Source organism: Heliconius melpomene, chromosome 19 (genome assembly GCF_056956725.1).
Source record: "Heliconius melpomene rosina isolate 202511_hmr_F chromosome 19, ASM5695672v1, whole genome shotgun sequence".
Classification (NCBI taxonomy): Eukaryota; Metazoa; Arthropoda; class Insecta; order Lepidoptera; family Nymphalidae; genus Heliconius; species Heliconius melpomene.
Genome location: NC_140407.1, coordinates 2,368,083 through 2,386,194, shown reverse-complemented (window position 1 = coordinate 2,386,194; position 18,112 = coordinate 2,368,083). Strand labels below are relative to the sequence as shown.

Here is an 18,112-nt window from a genome sequence, read left to right as displayed (position 1 = left end):
CGCTGTAATCATAGGAGGAAACTAGTGTTAAGTCACTCAAATACGAGCGATACTAGTTTACGAGTGATAATCGAACCCGCAACCAGTCGCCTGGCCTCAAATCTACATTTAATATGCACTAAGTCTGAAGTCGCACACTTAGGTACTATCTTGTCAGGGCGCGGTTGCCATTTGCCTTTTGTGCAAAATAGGTCAACAACTTGATCTGTTTACGCCTGAACGTTATATGTAGTCTAGTGGCCATGACTCGTAAAGCTCACTTTCTGTCAATGAATGTATTTCCATGAAATATATGACTAATAAATATTTGTTATGTATTTCCTGTGCCGTTTGACCTAAGATTGTATATGAGAAGGAGAGCGTAGAATATATAATTTTGGATATTTATTTCCTTAATTTCATATTTAAGAGTGGTGATAGTGTCAAGGCATGTTCTCCGCTCTCCGTCCGAAATAGAGATGTTGCAAGTTGAGTAATGAAAGTTAACGCTGGACTTTTCTTTTCGGCTAGTGATAATTTGGAATGAAAAAGTAGCAAGCTAAAAATGTTCTAGGGTCCTTAATATACATATTTCTTTCAATCTTTACTTGGAAAACCTGTATAGGCGTAAAAAGCGTTAAACTATAAAATATTCCAATGTGAAAATTTAGTGACAAAAGTAAAAAATTGCACTCTCTTTCATACACGTTCTTGGTAAGTATTATTTAAAACGTAGATAAAAATCTCATTACGTTCATTTTCTTGGATCTTAAATAAGTTCTTTTGTAGCAGCTATCTTGGATTTAAGTAAGTGGAAGATCTGATTTTGCTCATATTGATAAACAGCGCTTTGCAAAAATCAATGCCCAACCAACCAGCGTTTTGTATTCTAAAGATTCGGTGAATTGCACATAGCATTTAAAATACATATATATTATATACTATCCTTTGTTAACATCATCCCGCACATAGAGTAGGCAGAGGGAACCTGGAATCCTATTATTAATACACTTCCATTATCCATCATTAGGGATATCAAAATACGATAAAAGATATATATATATATATATATAATTTGATGTCACGATGGCAAGATTGTATTAAAAAAATATACATATGACATTTTTGTGTAATTCTTAACTATTACAAAACTTGAAAACCTATCAAATCGTAGCTACTTTCGACATAAGCTACTAATCAAAAAAACTATCAGTTTTACCTTAAAAAAAAACTATTTTCCCAAATAACCACATTCATTCTCATCACCTACCGAACGCAACACGAGACAAAAGATATTCAATCCGCACTCCGCTAGACTAATTTCGGCAATGGCAGGCCGCTATTATTTATTACTCTTCTGTGGTAAGAACATTGTTTATCCATTTCTGTCTTACGTATATTACGAGTATACTAGCGACGTTAATGCGGCTTCGCCCGCTTAAACTTATTCCGTGAGTAAAACGTTTGGTAGTTTTTGTGTGAATGAGGAACAAACATCAATCCTTATACACTTTTCATTTATACTATGAGTACGATATATTTAGATCGGATATTTAGAGAAAAAAAACCATTTTCTCTTAACATTTCAACACGGAGCTTTGAATCTACAAAGATTTACGTAGGTATATCATATTAATAAAGTAACGTAACTCTGTTACTCAGAATATTAAAATAATTTTAATTAATAAAATCTATTGGTAGTGTAAAGAATGAAGAACTTTCTTCATGAATTAATTTATTTATATTTCTTCGCACTGGTAAATGCATGCATGCAATGCCTTGAAAATTTGTCATCAATCCCCCCTTATTACTCATTTCCCCGAATATGGATTAGGGGAACATTGTATTAGTAGGAGCGGACTGACTTAACACTTGGTTCTCGGTTACACTCTGCCCACCATGCCATAAGCAGGATACAGTGTGAAAATAGCAGAATAAATACCGAAACCCTTACATCAGGAAGTTAATATCGATATTTAAATACGTTTAACGCTTGAACAGTTCACGTATTGAACCCCAGTCGCCTATAACCTCCATATCCAATCAAGTGATAACCATCGATATCAAGGGATCCGAGTTATTTGCAATTAGGCTTATTAATTTATATGAGCAAATGCTATTACGTATATTAATTTATGTTTAAGTAGATTGTAATTAAATGTACTTATATATTTTAGTTTTACTGAATATAGAACCATGTTTAATGGTGGATGTCGCGTCGCGGAACTGAGCGCCGCGATGTTAAGCTAAGCGAGAGCAAGAACAGGTAAATGCAAATAATTTAAATATAATAATTCCCCTGAGAAGATCGAACGAATAACCACAACGATTACACGTGTGACCTAACACTAGGTTCTCAGGTTCCCTCTGCCTTCTGTGCTAAGTGCGGGATACAGCGTGAAATTACAAAAAACAATAAAAAGTGTAAAATAAATCTTATTGATCTCTACCTACATTGACATCTTTTAATTGTGAAAACGCAGCAGTCTAAAAATAACTTCTCCATTTTAGTTAAACAATATTATTTCATTTAAAAAGAAACTATATTATGTAAATACATATATAGTAAACCTTTTCCTCTGCAACATCATATAAATATATATATTTTTTAAATTCCATTATATATTATTATATTTAAATGCTTCACATTAGAAAACAACTATTAAGAACTTAAGTGAACTGTCATCCTCGACCTATATTTATCTTTTGTCGTAAAATTTCACCGCAACTGAATTCCAACAATAGAAGAAATTATTTGTAGTCGTTTATAAATGAAAAACTTTAAGCATAATATATTTTATACTATTTAAAAAATGTACAGACAATTTAAAGATTCGAAACTACTTGTTTGGAAATACTAATATAAGAAGCTTTCCTTGTTGCCTATTTTTGTTGTTGAAAGATTATTTTTAGCGCTGTTTTTTATTTAAAAAAAAATTGTTAAGTATTATTCAGTTTGTCAATTTTCTATTTTCTACATTACGATTAAGCTATTGTTTCTGATTGTAAACAATATTTTACACATAGCTAGTGCTAGATATAAATAGCAGAGAAAATAGCGGTGTAAAGACATAAAAGTTATCATATTATCCTAATATATATCTAATATCTGTTGTGTATATATATATATATATATATATATATATATATATATAAAGTTAATTATATATATATATATATATATATATTACATAACATTAAAAAACGACATTTCAAACATACACTGTACAAATGTAAAAATAAAATGGCTGTCACAAGCGTTTGTACGTCACCCAATATGCGGTGGAATATTTGCTCAGTGGAAAGGTAAAGATCGTTTATCCGGATATTTGTGAAGCTTCGGCTGAAATGGTTCCAATCTGCAAATTACGTAACAGGGTTGCCATGGTGTATGAAAATTTAAATTGACACCCCTTTTACAGACCGGATGTTTAAGAAGGGCTTGCTTTAATAGCTTGTATATGGCAACAATTTTATACGTCTTTTGAAGTATCTTTTATCTTTTGAATGGGTTAGTATTAAAATGGATTTGAGTTTTATTTTTATGAATTAAAATGAAAGTACTTTTTTGAATTGATTATAATCACTAAATACTTAACGTAGCTAGCTACCTCTGTATAGTAATATACATAACAGAAATAGATTGAAGTGTTAGTCTGGAATCAATTATTTTTGAGTTTAAAATTAGTTTAAAAGAGTAAAAATAAAAAAAACATTTCCTTTTATTAGAACTTACATATTTCAGATAAATTGACACTCTTGAGGCATAATTTGGATTTTTTTGTATTTAACACTACTCGAAGAATTAATATAATAAAAATAATTTATTAGTTGTTGCTTCTGAGGTATTATTAAGCAACAAGTGGCGTTAAGCTCGGCCACCAGCCACAACGCAAAAATTCTAAAATGTTCAGAATACCGACATACGGAAGACATAACATATATTTATTTAAAAAAAATAAAAGAAGAAAACCACATATCACGGTGACCATAACTTCGAGTGAGAACAGAGATTGTTCAGTGAGCATTACGAGTGCTTCGATTTGATGACAGCTTATTCTTTTAAACAAATATTTATATTGTAGATTCTTCATATCTAGCAAAATGTCAGTTATCGTTGATCCGGTTTTAGCCTTTAAGGCTATATAAACAAGAATAATTTCATTTTAGAAGCATGTGATCAATTTTGTATTATTGAATGTTATTATAATATTCGGAGATTTTTTAAAAACAATTGATCCAGTGTGATGAAGACTAAATTAATACGGAAATATATAGCTAAAAAATTGTAAGAAAGAAAAAATATTAACATTAAGATTTTCAAGCACCATTACCTACTTCTTAAAAGCTTCGTGTAATTTTATCTGGTTTTAACTGAGCAGTGGAGCTTTCACTGCAACGATGTATTAAATTTAAGAAAGGATTTTTTTCACGCTGTATTCCACATAAATAAATAAGAATAAGACAGAGAAAACCTGGTTAAGACACTCTGTTCAATACTTTCCGCCGAGATGCCGCTACGTTGAGTTCCATCTCGTTTTGAAACCGAAGTAATAAAAATATTAAATATTTAATTCCCCCGAGTGGTAATCGAACCCAAAACCGTCGCGTTGACGTAAATTCCTTTCTCCGAGGAACTTCTAAGCCGGTGGTAGCTTTATTGTATATTCACATAACTCAAACTATTTACAATAGTCTATTTGAATAAAGATTATTTTGAATGTAAATTTGTGGACATCGAAGTTACAACTATCGCACTATACAATTCGAAGCTTTCCTTTTCCGACGCAACACCCAATTAAATTTCATATTAATAAATTAACTGTTTATATTTTCCTTTATGACTTAGCGAGTTTTAGTCCAGATAATCTTAAGTATGCATATATCATTTATATGACCGACTTCAGTACATTTCTAACTTCTGTAGGCATTTACATATTTTTTTCCGCGGCATAACTTTTTATAGAGATATTTTTGTTTTGAAACCAAATTTCTCGGTACATTTTATGGAACCTGTTTAGCATTGTTTAGTACGAATATTACCATATTGTAACTTTTATTGTCCGTCCCAACTCCCACGTTTGCTATCTGGGCTCATAGAATTTATATTTCCTAAGCGTATATATATTGTAATTAGTTAAGTATTTTACTGATAATATACGAGTGAGTTCCTCCACTCAACACGCAATGGCTCCGGAATTTGGTGGGAATTGGGGAACGGAAGTGTCTTAATGGGATACGGCGTACCATAACCAGAATCCTAGGTTAGGTAAGGGATAGAGCGGTAAGCTAAAAAATATATAATAGTCATATATATAGCTAAAAATGAAAAAAAAATAAATAGTTGTCACAGTTTTAGAATATACAAAAATAGGTATATTAAGTGCAACGTGAGTACACGTAACCCAATTTCATGTGAGCGCTATAGGAACTGTCAATATACGTTTTTTACTACCGCCGTTTCTATTGGAACGGGACGCGACGCAAATTGCTTTGTTATACCTAAAACCAATAGATGAAAGTAATGAATTTTTAAATTTTTGATATAGAACTATAAAATATATATTTCTGTGTGGTTTTTGGTATTTGTATAGGTAGCTGTTTGTATAGGTCGTTGCAGTGATCTGTTCAAAATCAAAGTTGTGCGTGTTAGATGTGGGTTCGATTCTACTTACTTCTCTTTTATAACAGATCGGAAATAATTTAAATATACACTGATGAATGGCAATCATACCCACAACCAACGCGTTGATAATATTATGACAACTGCGTTGCAATGGCATTCATTATTACAAGCTTTTATTTAACTTGCCACCCATTTCTTAGTGTCCCAATGATTTGTAATTTGGATTACGACTGCAGTTCTGATGACAATGAAAATAAAATTTTGATATTCCAAGATGGCCGTCGCAACAAAATGGCGGATTAGAAATTTTTGCATAACTAGCCTAATATGGGTATTAAATTAAAGGACTTGATTTCTATAGTACAATACACTATAAAAAAACTCGTAAAAGCCTGTATATAAATATTTAGTTTTATTTTGTCATTATAAAAATAGAGCATATACAAAATATTTAAGACAAACTTAATACAATATCAAAAATTCAGAAAAGCGAGAGATAAACAAATGCATATAGTTAAACAAAAGAAACCGCCGGTTGTGAATGGAAAATCATTTCCAAGAAATATTAAAAACGTTTTACTTGACGCTAAACATAATAACTGTCGTGCGGTAGAACTAGAGACGAGTTAATTTTGAAATAAAAAGTAATTATTTGTTATTTCATATCTATATTTTATCTGAAGGTGAAAGGTTTTGTATGTAAATCCTTGTCATACACCGTAAAATGACATATATATGTAGGTACCTACAAATGTATTTTTTAGTTGCACGCTTTTTCCCCTGCGTCACGACGACCTTATTATACTTAAAGTACAATAAATTATTTTTTGTAATAAATAAATTATTATTTGTAATAGTTTTTCACTTCACGATGTATCACGCATTTAGCATAGGATAGTCAGACAAAATTCTTGAAGACACTAATTCGTGTAACTTTACACCTGCTGCCCTTTCAGAAATTGCTTATAAAACGTACGGATCACATGTTAAGTGATCCGTACGTTTTATAAGATACTTTACAAAAACTATTATTCTAATAAAATAACTATTATTTTAATTAATTTTAACTCCGAATCACATTACTTCAATACAAAATCAATTAGATGTCAAATTAGCAAAGAGACCCCATAAAATCTAACATAACATGTGAATGTATGTGACAAATTCGTCGGCTTCCCACAGCGGTTTGGAAGTAAATTAAGTTGGCTTATTTATTTATAAATACATTTTGTGGGCTAATCTAACTTATAATTACATTTCACTGTGGGCACGCACGTCGTAACCACGAGCCTTTTGATGTCCAAATTCTTATATCTATATTATATTTGTTAATTTTCCAAATTGGAAACTGGAAACTAGCGATCCCAACTCGGCTTCACCCGCTTAAATCAGTTGTTATAGTATAGCCAAATTATATAAAATAGATAGAAATAAAATACAACGCTGATATAACCTGGCTAATTTAATATAAATATGTAAACGGTTCTCAGTCAAAAACTAGGTATATACTACTAAAATATATCTATGATTAAAAGCAAAATTATAAAAATGTAGTTTTCTTTCTATAATAGAAGCTTTTCTTAAAAGAAAATTCCAATATTTAAAAATTTCCACAAACTATTGGAAACGAGACAGCTCAACAAAAGTAACTTCAATGGAACCATTCACTATTCTTTCCCTACAATGTGTCAGTATTACTCACGAAGAATAATAACGGACTTTTAGTCTTTTGTCATTTAAAAGGAAATGAAGTACTTTACTCCCAGCAATTCTGTACTTTAGATTAAAATCTTTGTGGGTTTTTTTAGATTTCCTCAGGGAGCGTGGGGTTTCCATCTCGTTTGTGCAATAGCAAGTTAATTTCATTATAATAATGCATAACATAAAATTAGACGCATATTTCTTTTGTAGATATTTATTATTGCATCTGTAATGTTGTTAATTTTTTATATTATTTAATATCGATTTTTGGGAACATTTAAATCAAAAACAATAATTTTGACATAACTACTAAAAAAACCACAAATATGCGATTGCATATTTCGTAACTAGTATGTATGATTATACATACTAGTTACGAAATATGGCACACTTGCTTGTAGGCCATTTGGCCTAGTCATACATAAATCAACAATATTATATACGAGTACATACTAAATGTTAAACTGATAACCTCTTTTTTTTCGTTCTAAGTCAGTTATTAAAGTAATTGCATTATATTTTAGAACGAAATTCCTGTAGTCCCTTAATATAGATAAAAAGAAGAAATATATTTAAGAAAATACAAAAGAAAAGAAAATAAAAAAGAAATAAGCATGAAGTAAACGCTATTTTCATAACGCATTTCATTTCCTGTAATTTCGACGTGACGAACCCAGGAAATTGTCGCGAGTATTAAAGGGACGGCTGCAAAACGTGTAATTTCGCGTAGACTTTTTTATTATAAAAAAGGCTTAGATTGTATTTTTTTAATATAAACGTTTAAGTATATGTATAATCCATGTTTTTAACATTTTGCTTCGGTGAGATGAAAAGTAATAAAATATAATACATATAATACTTCTCTTTCATGTGTCAATAATGAATATTTTTTTAAAAGGTTTTTTCGTCACGCTGCATCCCTATCGGTGTAGTAAGAGAGAATTGAACGCCAAACGCAACGCTCTCTGCTTACCTCTTTCGCCTCGTCCCCTGTCATACACCTCTTACATTACATTTTCAATAATCCTCATGGTTTTTGACCTTCCTCTAGTATCATAGATACAATGTTTTCGAAGGTCAACTGAGGTCTCCTCCTACCTTTCTTACCGCCCACTTATCCTTCATAAATCTTTCCATAAACAAGGGAGTATTACTTTCGTTTTTTATATAAGAAACTATAATTAAGATTGGTTGTATAAAGTTTATTAAAAGGTTCCATAATAACCCCTCATTATAGGAACATAAATCACATTAACAATACAATACCCGCTGCGAGGTCCATAAAACATTAATACACAAATAATGATAAAAGACTAATTACCACTAATTTATGATTCAATTATAAAAACCTGATAGTATTTATGTAATTTATTTGTAAAAAAACTTCGGGTACGGAAAAATACGCAAATTATTACTAGGTAGTAGGTACTACCGGCCATACGTCACACCCTTACGTGATAGTATAAACTGTAAAGTAAACAATCAAGTAATGAATTGAAATGATTGAAAGAAAAACGCGGCGTTAAGTTCCGCCACTCAACACTAAATTAAGTCTCTAGTTAGAAGGGAGGGTGGAGAACGGAGTGCATTGGCACTGCCCAAAACGTAAAACTAAATAAATATATTTTTCGCAGATAATTCTAAAGAATTGTAACGAATTTAGGTACATTTACTCTTCTTAACTGTGATACACATGAAACTAGGTCGGAGCTTAACCTAATTATTTGCAGAGAAACAATAGCATATTTATTACACTGGTATGAATTATCATTCCGAAATAACTTCTATTTAACAAGCCATAATAAAATTATAATAAGATATGTATTATTCCGAAATGGTACGACACTTGCTGGATTACTTCTTTGTTGAAGAGAGAAAAATCGAAATACACGATAATCGGGATGACGTTCAGCTTTTTGGTATATTTTCCGATACATTCTAGCTGCAGCATTTGCGTTACATAACCATTCTCCATGAATGAAATGCATTTATTTCGGAATCCAGATTAAATGCGCCAACTTTTAAAGTTACTTGCAAAAACAGTGTAGTACATTTTTTTTATAGTACAGTCGGTTAAAGTTGGGTGTAGTAAATATTTTGAATTTAATGTTTGGCAAAAACACCACATTTTATTGAAAACTGATGCAGGTATGTTTAAATCTTAAACTGTAATTCACAGAAGGGTTACTCATGATTACATTACAGAAAAAAAAATGAAGAAAGAGTAATATTTGTAGTCCAGGGACGTGAAAAACCATCACAGGGTGTCGGTTTTTGCGATATTTTTTAAAATCAATATAATATGAAAAATACATGACAAAGATTTTTTTTTATATTTTTCTCATAACTGTCACGACTTGGTCTATCACCTGGTTTCGTTTTATCGTTGGCTCCTGTATATGTTAACATATATTTGTAATTCATTAATACAAAATGAGTGCACACGCCCTCAAACGACGAATTTTCGAGCCACTGCGGGTTAAATAGCGGAACTTAACGCCACGCTTATCTCGATACCAGAGCAGGAAATGAAAATATTAAATAAGTCATTCCTCTGAGTGGAAATCGAACCTACAATCGCCGCATTTACAGTCACAGGCTGTACCACTACGGCCTATATTGTATCTACATATAAAAATTTGAAAAGCAGAGCGAAGGCGCGCCATTGTATGAAAACACCGTAAAAGCTTTTAAAAACCACCCCTTCCCATAGTAGACGGTATCTATTTATAAAGTGCTATTTGTATACTATGTAAACAGAAAAATCTCTTGGAAATGAATGTTTACTTCTAATTAAGTTTTAGCGCTAACGACATACCTAATGCCTGTAATATGCCGATATGATACCGTTGTGGTAGCGTATCCTAGTATTATTCATTGCAGTTATAGTTTTAATGTATACTTGGTAGAATATAAAAAACGGCGTTGAGTTCCGACACATACTAGTTTCCCTCTGCTTACCCTGCTGTGTGCGGGATACAGCGTGAAGCTGATTTTACAATATAAAAAAAGAGAAACACATAATTCAGATTGTGAGTTTGGTCCCCATTTGGGGAAGTTAAGAAATAAGAGAAATTTTAGGGGTCCCGTACCCCAAAAGACAAAACAACATTTTGTTACCGTGGCGCTCTGTTTGTTCCGTAAGAATGGAAAACGCGTGAAGATAAATAAACAAACATTGTTCTATGTATTATAACCGCAACGTGTTATAATGAGGTCGTCATGGCGCAATGGCCCAAACGTGAGACTATAAATGCGACGGTTGATGGTTCGATTCCGATTCAGGGGAATTAATTAATATTTATTAATATTTTCATTTTGTTCACTTTGATAACGAGGCAACGCAAGCTTTCCTAGAATTTTCGGGGCATTGTATGTTAAACGGCGGATCTTAACGCCGCGCCTTGCTTCGTGCGAGGACACATACATGTCCCACTCTACCACGATTGCTCAATTAAATTTCAATAAATGAAAAAAATAAAAATATTATTTGCAACCCAGAAAAATTAAGGTACGATGAGATAGTAACGATGTTAAGGCTGACCTAATACTATTGTTGAGATTCGTAGAAACCAATCTCAGTTTTCCAATAGCAAGCTTGTGCGGTTGTGAATGGTGAAGTCATTCGTTCTAAGACCCAGGTTTGCTCAAATGTTTACTTTTATATTAATTTTTGTCATTAAATGTCTTAAAAAATCTGTACAACAAAAAACAAAAAAATTCTCGTATAGCAAGGCAGGAAGGAAACCTATTATTAAGACACTTCGTTTCTAACATTCCGCACAATTTTCGAGACATTGTGGAACTAAACGCCGTGCTTTTAGACAAACTTAATTCTACACAAATAAATGCCTGTATTAGCTAGTTTCAATTATATAATGCTACAAATTTCTATTATCAACTAAACTATAATAAAAAACCCAATCATAATTAATTAATAATACAAACACAACACGAACTAAAGTGGGGGAAAATTATATATTCGAGTGACAGAAAAACACAAAAAACACTTATTTTCCATATAAAACATAAACAACATACATAATCACTGATAAACTCATAGTTTGATCTAACTGATACAGTGAAGTGAAGAGTTCAAGAGGCTTTTTAAACGTTATCTCTTTGAGTGCTAAAGTACGATAGCGTATCGTACATACTGTCAGCCTGTACGGTTGTGGGATCAATAGCAGATGTGGTGGTGACCTTGGTTTGAATGACACTAAATGGATGGGCTTTATGGGATTTAATATATGTTGCAGGCTTTTAATTTTAAGCTGCATACTGTCGTAATAGCCGTCGTGGCGTAGTGGGTGGTGCATCTGATTGTAAACGTGAGAGTTGTGGGTTCGATCATCACTACGGGGAACGATTACATTTATTTTCACTACATCGTTTTGGAAAAGAAAGCGCAGCGATGAGTTGTGCCGCGAAGTATGCAATTTCTCGAAAGTTGAGCAACAAATAGGACAGAGTGTCTTAGCACTATATTTCCTATACACTCTGATATGCGGGGAAAAGCGCCAAGCAAGCGAGGCAGAGAGAAAGACCCAAGGTTAAAAACTCCCGTTTTCCAAAATATGCCCATTATGTAATCTTTTCGTTTTTTAGCTTTACGCTGTTTCTCACTTATAGCAAGGCAGGCAGAAGGAACCCAGTGCTAAGACACTCCTTCTCCTACTTTCCTCGAAAATTTATGAGACATATTAAGATTTTTATTATACAACGCCACGGTTTGTCTTGTTACCACAGCAAGGAAATGAAAATACTAAATATTTAATTCCACCGAGTGGGAATCCAACCCGCAACCGTCGCGTACAGCCACACGCTGTGCCACTGCGCCATTAGGACCTCAAATCACTTCTGTACCGAATAATCTCTTGCACATGTTCATGTTCTACATACAGCGTCAACATTGGCAAAGTGATTTATGTTCAACTAGCACGCTCGATACATCAAAATTAAAGTTAACAGGAGCTAAGTTTGGGCTTAGTAGTAACACGCTTAATCCATGTACAAGAAACATAAATAATAAATAAATATTATTTATTTCTATAAATTAAAATGAATTTTCATATATAGTTGCCACGAGCGTGTAACGTGTACGAGCGTGTGATTGTAAACGGGATAGGTTGAGGGTTCGATATCCACACAAGGAAATGAAGTATTTAATATTTTTATTTCTTCACTCTGGTGACGAGGCCAAGCTGCATTGAGTTTTTCCCCCACGTTTGGCGGAAAATGGGGAAGGCACTAGGTTCCCAGGTTCCCTCTTCCTACCCTGCTATGAGCGGGATACAGCGTGAAGATAATAATAATATTAGTTAGTTATCTTATTATATAATAGAGTAAATAATAAAATACTATCAATACCCAACAGGAAACTCGAGCGAAATTCTCACATCATGACATCGACTCATATAATGGATAGTATGAAATTAACCCTTTGTCCCGTGACAAGTAAGGTTAAGTCGATAGGCCGCTTGGATTGGTTTCATCATATTCGAGCTTTAGTGGCTTAGAGGAAATTAGGGGATTGTCAAATGTATAGCACAATGCCTTGTCTTCTGTAGTATAACTATTCAGTAATGGTATTGCAGTTAAAATTGGATATGTTTGATCGTAATGGTGATGGGTTCAACTGCCGCTTTATGGTTAAATAATTTACTAATTAAATTGTAAATGATAACAATATCAAAAGAAAGATAACTATAAACTTTCTTATCATTTTTTTTATCAGCTTAACGCTGTATTCCGCACACAGCAGGATAGGCAGAGGTAATCTAGTGTTAAGACACTCCTTTCTCCACTTTCCACCAAAATCTAGAGGCAGAGGCCAGTCGTAGACTCCCAGGCTCAGAGGCACAAAGAGTGACTGCAAAATCGACTAGTTGTGGGTTCGATTCTTACTCGAAGAAATAAAATATTAATTTAAGTGCATATTTTCATTATATAGGGGTATTGGGGGGGGGGAGGGGGGTTTGTGTTCGTTTCGTCACTCTACAACAACAAAAAGCGCAGCGTACAATTCGGCATATCAACATTGTCTAAAAATTTAGCTTAACAGGACGAGAAACTGTAACAGAGAAATTATAACACCAGGTTCCCTCTGAAAACCTAGTTACATGCAGGACATACCGTTAAGCTATATATATACCTAGTTCCAAAATTAAAAATTAAATAATAAATTTCCTGTTCCAACATTAATAATATAAACAATTTTACTGTCAGAATGTACAAACACATATAACTAAAAGCTCTTTTTCGTAAGCTTTTTGTGCTCTCACGACTAGCTTCAAGCAGTACGTAATAAATTTTCATCTGCAACGTGGTTGTCGTTGGTTTTGCCGCAATTTTTTCGCAACGAGTACAAAATTCTGCCACGTATACCAACCTACTGTAAATATTTTAAAATTACATTAGTATTATATAAATCTTATGCTTAAATTGTATTAATTTTAATATTTTATTAAGATTTTAGGGGTAGTTATGTTTTAAAAATTAATATAATGTGATTTTTTTAATCTACGCTAATGAATTTAAAATAAAGGAAAAAAAATAGTATCCCTACTAACTTTTTGTGTTAAATAAAAAAATACTCGTATAGTACCTACCTAATAAAAAATTGATAAAATATATTTCCCAAATTTATTGAGAAATACAAATTTGAAGATGTTAATTTAAAGTCAATTTCACTAGTATTTAACTTGGGAAGAGTTTTATATAAAAGTACAGAAAATATGTGATTATGTAATTTCTGTTCTTTTAGATGTTCTAGTAGTGCAGTTTCACGCATATTAAAGTGACTTGTTAAATGTCAGCTTTTGCTTGTATAGATAAGCCAAGGCTGAGCTACGATGACAGTTTAAACTAATTTACGTATACATATATAGGTATAGCTACGTATGTATTTACTATGGAGGCAGTTGTGGTGCAGGGACACATAAAATAAGCTAAGGAAATGAAATATTTAATATTTTCTTTTGCTCTAGTAAAGCGCCGTAAAGCGCGGCGTTAAGTTCCGCCACTGAACACGCAATGCCTTCAGAATTTGCCGGAAAGTGAGGAACGGAAATGTCTTTATGGGAATGGAATGACACTAGTCTCAACACTAGGTTCCCTTTCATTGCTGCGTGTCTGTGTTAAGTGTATTTACAAATAAACAATGAATATTAATAACAACAGCTTTACACTTTTTTTGGCAGGGAAAGTAGAGGCAACTCTTGTGATAAGCCACCTCGTTTCCAACTAACCCCCATAATTTTCTGTGCATTGCATGTTGAGTGGCGTAACTTAACGCCGCTTCTAAAAGCCGAAAAAAGTTTAAAAACTATTTAATTGAATATTTGTTCTTTAGACTTTATTTTACTCTACATCTCTCAGTGTTGTGCAGCTTTCGTTAAATTTAATAAACCCATGTACTATGCAGTAAATAAAATAGTATATCTGTACGTGATAAGATTACAAACGTCTTTGGCATCGTACTCGTAGTTGCTTGGACAATATATTTATTATTATTATCACTTTTGGTATCAATGGAACTAAGATAGGCAAATCGATGCAGTTCTTTAGAGCATACGGTTTTTAAGGATAAGGGATGAAACTTTCTAGTTCTTGTTAAATAACTGAGAGTGCTTGAGGTCACTTAGACCTCATAATAGGCTATTCCTTATTTAATTTGACAATAAATAAGTCTATTATGACAAAACTCACCTTAACAGGTGACGACGACAGCCAAAGTTGAAACAGATCAGATGTGACCGATGTACTCCGTGCTTCATGGTGCGGCCTTGGAGACAAGGGACCACACGATGTCAAATTATGCAGCCTATTCACTTCATCCACAGACGCACATTCCCTTATATACCGATCTAATAACTTAGGCTTACTTCTCAATAAAGCTTCCAGTTCAAGCAAATCCTCATCACTAGTTTCATCAGGTGAAGCCCTATCTATAACTTCTTTGAACTCATCAGTACATTTCATTATTAATTCATTCGTATCTAGCACGTCGTATACGACCTTATTGCCTAAATCGTTTGGACTAGACTCTTTAAAATAATCGCTATCACATCTTGCATTATCTAATATTTCACAACCGTTCTGTTCCGTAATCTCAACTATGGTTATCGGTGGGTTCTCTTTTAACATGTTGTTGTTTTCGTGGACAGTATCGATTTTGTGTATGTCTTCAGAGGTCTCTACGTCCACTGGTAGCTCGTATACTAGATGCATCAATTCATGGGAACGTTTTAGATATTCCTGTTGCTTGTCAACTTTTGTTTCTGGATTTTCGTCTGGCGTGTCTTTCTTGTCTGCCTTTTTTGAGACCACATCGATTGGTTCCTCGGAGGTCATGGCCACCAATATTTAGTGGACTTCAGTAAAATTTAATACAAAGTCACACTGCACTTGCACCATTTTTTTATTTATACTAAACACCACAAGGATTTACCTGAAAAAAAGAAAAAATTCTATTAATTTTTTAAATGTTTAAAAAACAATTACAACAAAATACAAAAATGTGAAAATAAGATAATTCTCAAATATAATACTATGAATCAATCTACTTATAAAAATATTTCAGTATTTTTAACAAATTTCTTAGCTTATTTATATTCAATATTTTGTAATTTAATTATTTTTTTCTTAGACAATGATAAAGTATTTGTAAAAAGGCCAGAGATAAAAATGCTCTCAGCTGTGACACAACAGAAATGCATCAAATAAACAGATATTTACGATCTAATCAAGAAAAGTACGGAACGTCCGGTCATCCCACGCATTTTTTATCTCGCTATAAGATCTGTCCATTTTCTTTGATTACGAAATGCATTAAATAAGATAATATATCTGTTTTTGACGTCTAAATAAATATCTTTATATTATTAAAGTATATAAAAGGATGTCAATAAGCAAATGGCGTTTAGCAAAATAACTTTTTTGGGTGAGATATGAAATAAAACACTTATTATATTTATGTATATATGTATAACAACAATAAATAAATCATAACCATCATGTCGGAACTCAACGCCGCGCTCTGTCCCGCCACTAGAGCGAAGAAATGAAAATATTGAATATTTAATTTCCTCAAGTGGGAATCGAATCCATAACCTACCGCATTTATAGACACACGCAAGTGCCCCTGCACCACGACTGGGCTAGAACATATATTTTGACCTTTAAAAACATCCATCAAGTACCATTCATTCAATATTTCAATATTTATTGATTGTACCCCTCGGGGGCAAAGCAAAAAGCACAAATAACGGCAAATATAAAAATGTTTACTCAGTAATTGATCGATTTTGTTCCACAAAACGTAACATGCGATTCACGTAACAGTTTAAGGAAAAGTTTTGTATATTTTTCACTATGGCGATTAAATATTGCTTTAATATCCATTAGTTTGTCTAAAATGTTAAGAAATTGATATGAAATTCGTATTTTCGTAAAGATATATAGAGATACATATTATAATACCTTTCACATTTATAAAAAAAAAAAACAATTAAACAATAAACAATTTTAATTTTCCGCCATTTTGACTATTATTTTAAATAACATTATCTATCCCTACATTAAAAAAAATTTACACGTTCCAACTACGTTACTACCACGAAGCTATTTTTCAATGTACTCATAGAATCAATAAACAACGCCAGCATGTTTCCAGCAACAGCTTAGAAAAATTATAACTATTTCGCTACTACGCTACGTTTCAAAACCTCTCCAAAACAGATTACTGCGAACGGGAAAAAAGTTATAAATCCACGGAAAGTCGAGTCGAATGAGAAAATAAAAACACGATTACACAAATGACGTCAAATCTAAAAGCATTCACCTAATGAATATGAAATAGATAGAACAAACAGCTTTAAAAAGCATTTACGAAGGTAATTTGTTCAAGGATTCCTGTAATAGACTAATAATGTTGGTTCCACAATAGTCGTGATTGTATCATTCCAGATAATGAAATATAGGATTCATCTGGCATTAAAAGTGAAGTCTTCATAACTATTTTATTGAAGCTTTTAAAAGTTATTGTTTTTAAAAGCTTTTTTATAGTTCTAAGCTTGGAAATTATTTTAACTTGTTATTTAAACATATAATTATAAGTAAACGGTGGAAGAAATATTCTATCTAGCATTGGACAGAGCAGACTAGCAAAGTTAGAAAAGCAACCTTCAAGACCGAAGATGCACCCTAAAAAATAGCAGGACAAGTAACCGGTATTTATAGATTTAGACTTTTTCGCTTAGATGTAAAAGATTTTTATCCTAAAAAACATCCTCTATCTCTAGATATAGAACAAACAATAGCATTTACGAAGGTAAATTGTTAGAGGATTCTGGGTTCTACAGAAATAATTTATTTCCACTATAATTATGATCCTGGGGGCTTTTCTTAATGTAATAGAGCCGAAAACAAGGATTTTTATTTTTTATCTGTGTGTCTGTTACAAATCTATATTAGTAAACAAATAATTGTGTAGTTTAAGTGGGAGAAGCCACGAGCAGGTAGCTAGTAAGAAATATTTTTCTACTTTTGCTATACCTACAAAAATACAAGACTACTACAGCAAATGCTACAAGGTATTAGTTATTCTACGATTCGTAGCCTCTACGTGGCCGCGTGCCAAAATCGCCTTTGATGTCACAAAGCCAAACGTTTTAGCTGGGCAATGATATTACAGCTAGTTTTGATGAAAACATATAATAACGTCTTGTATAATGTTACAACTTAAGTGCTGGTTTAAGTACAAATAAACAAGTTATTAAATATAGATCAATACAATAGCTTCAC

The 18,112-nt window shown here is 32.5% G+C and overlaps 1 protein-coding gene across 2 annotated transcripts in view; it reads right to left on the bottom strand.

Annotated features, from left to right (window-relative positions):
* LOC146528312 (cGMP-specific 3',5'-cyclic phosphodiesterase-like) overlaps positions 1 to 18,112 on the bottom strand; it is a 73,646-nt gene that overhangs the window by 29,345 nt on the left and 26,189 nt on the right. For both annotated transcript variants that reach the window (XM_085203898.1, XM_085203897.1), the window contains exon 2: positions 15,017 to 15,758. In XM_085203898.1, the coding sequence (XP_085060024.1) occupies positions 15,017 to 15,661 (645 nt within the window). In that variant the 5' untranslated portion in view covers positions 15,662 to 15,758. The remainder of the gene's footprint in view (positions 1 to 15,016; positions 15,759 to 18,112) is intronic.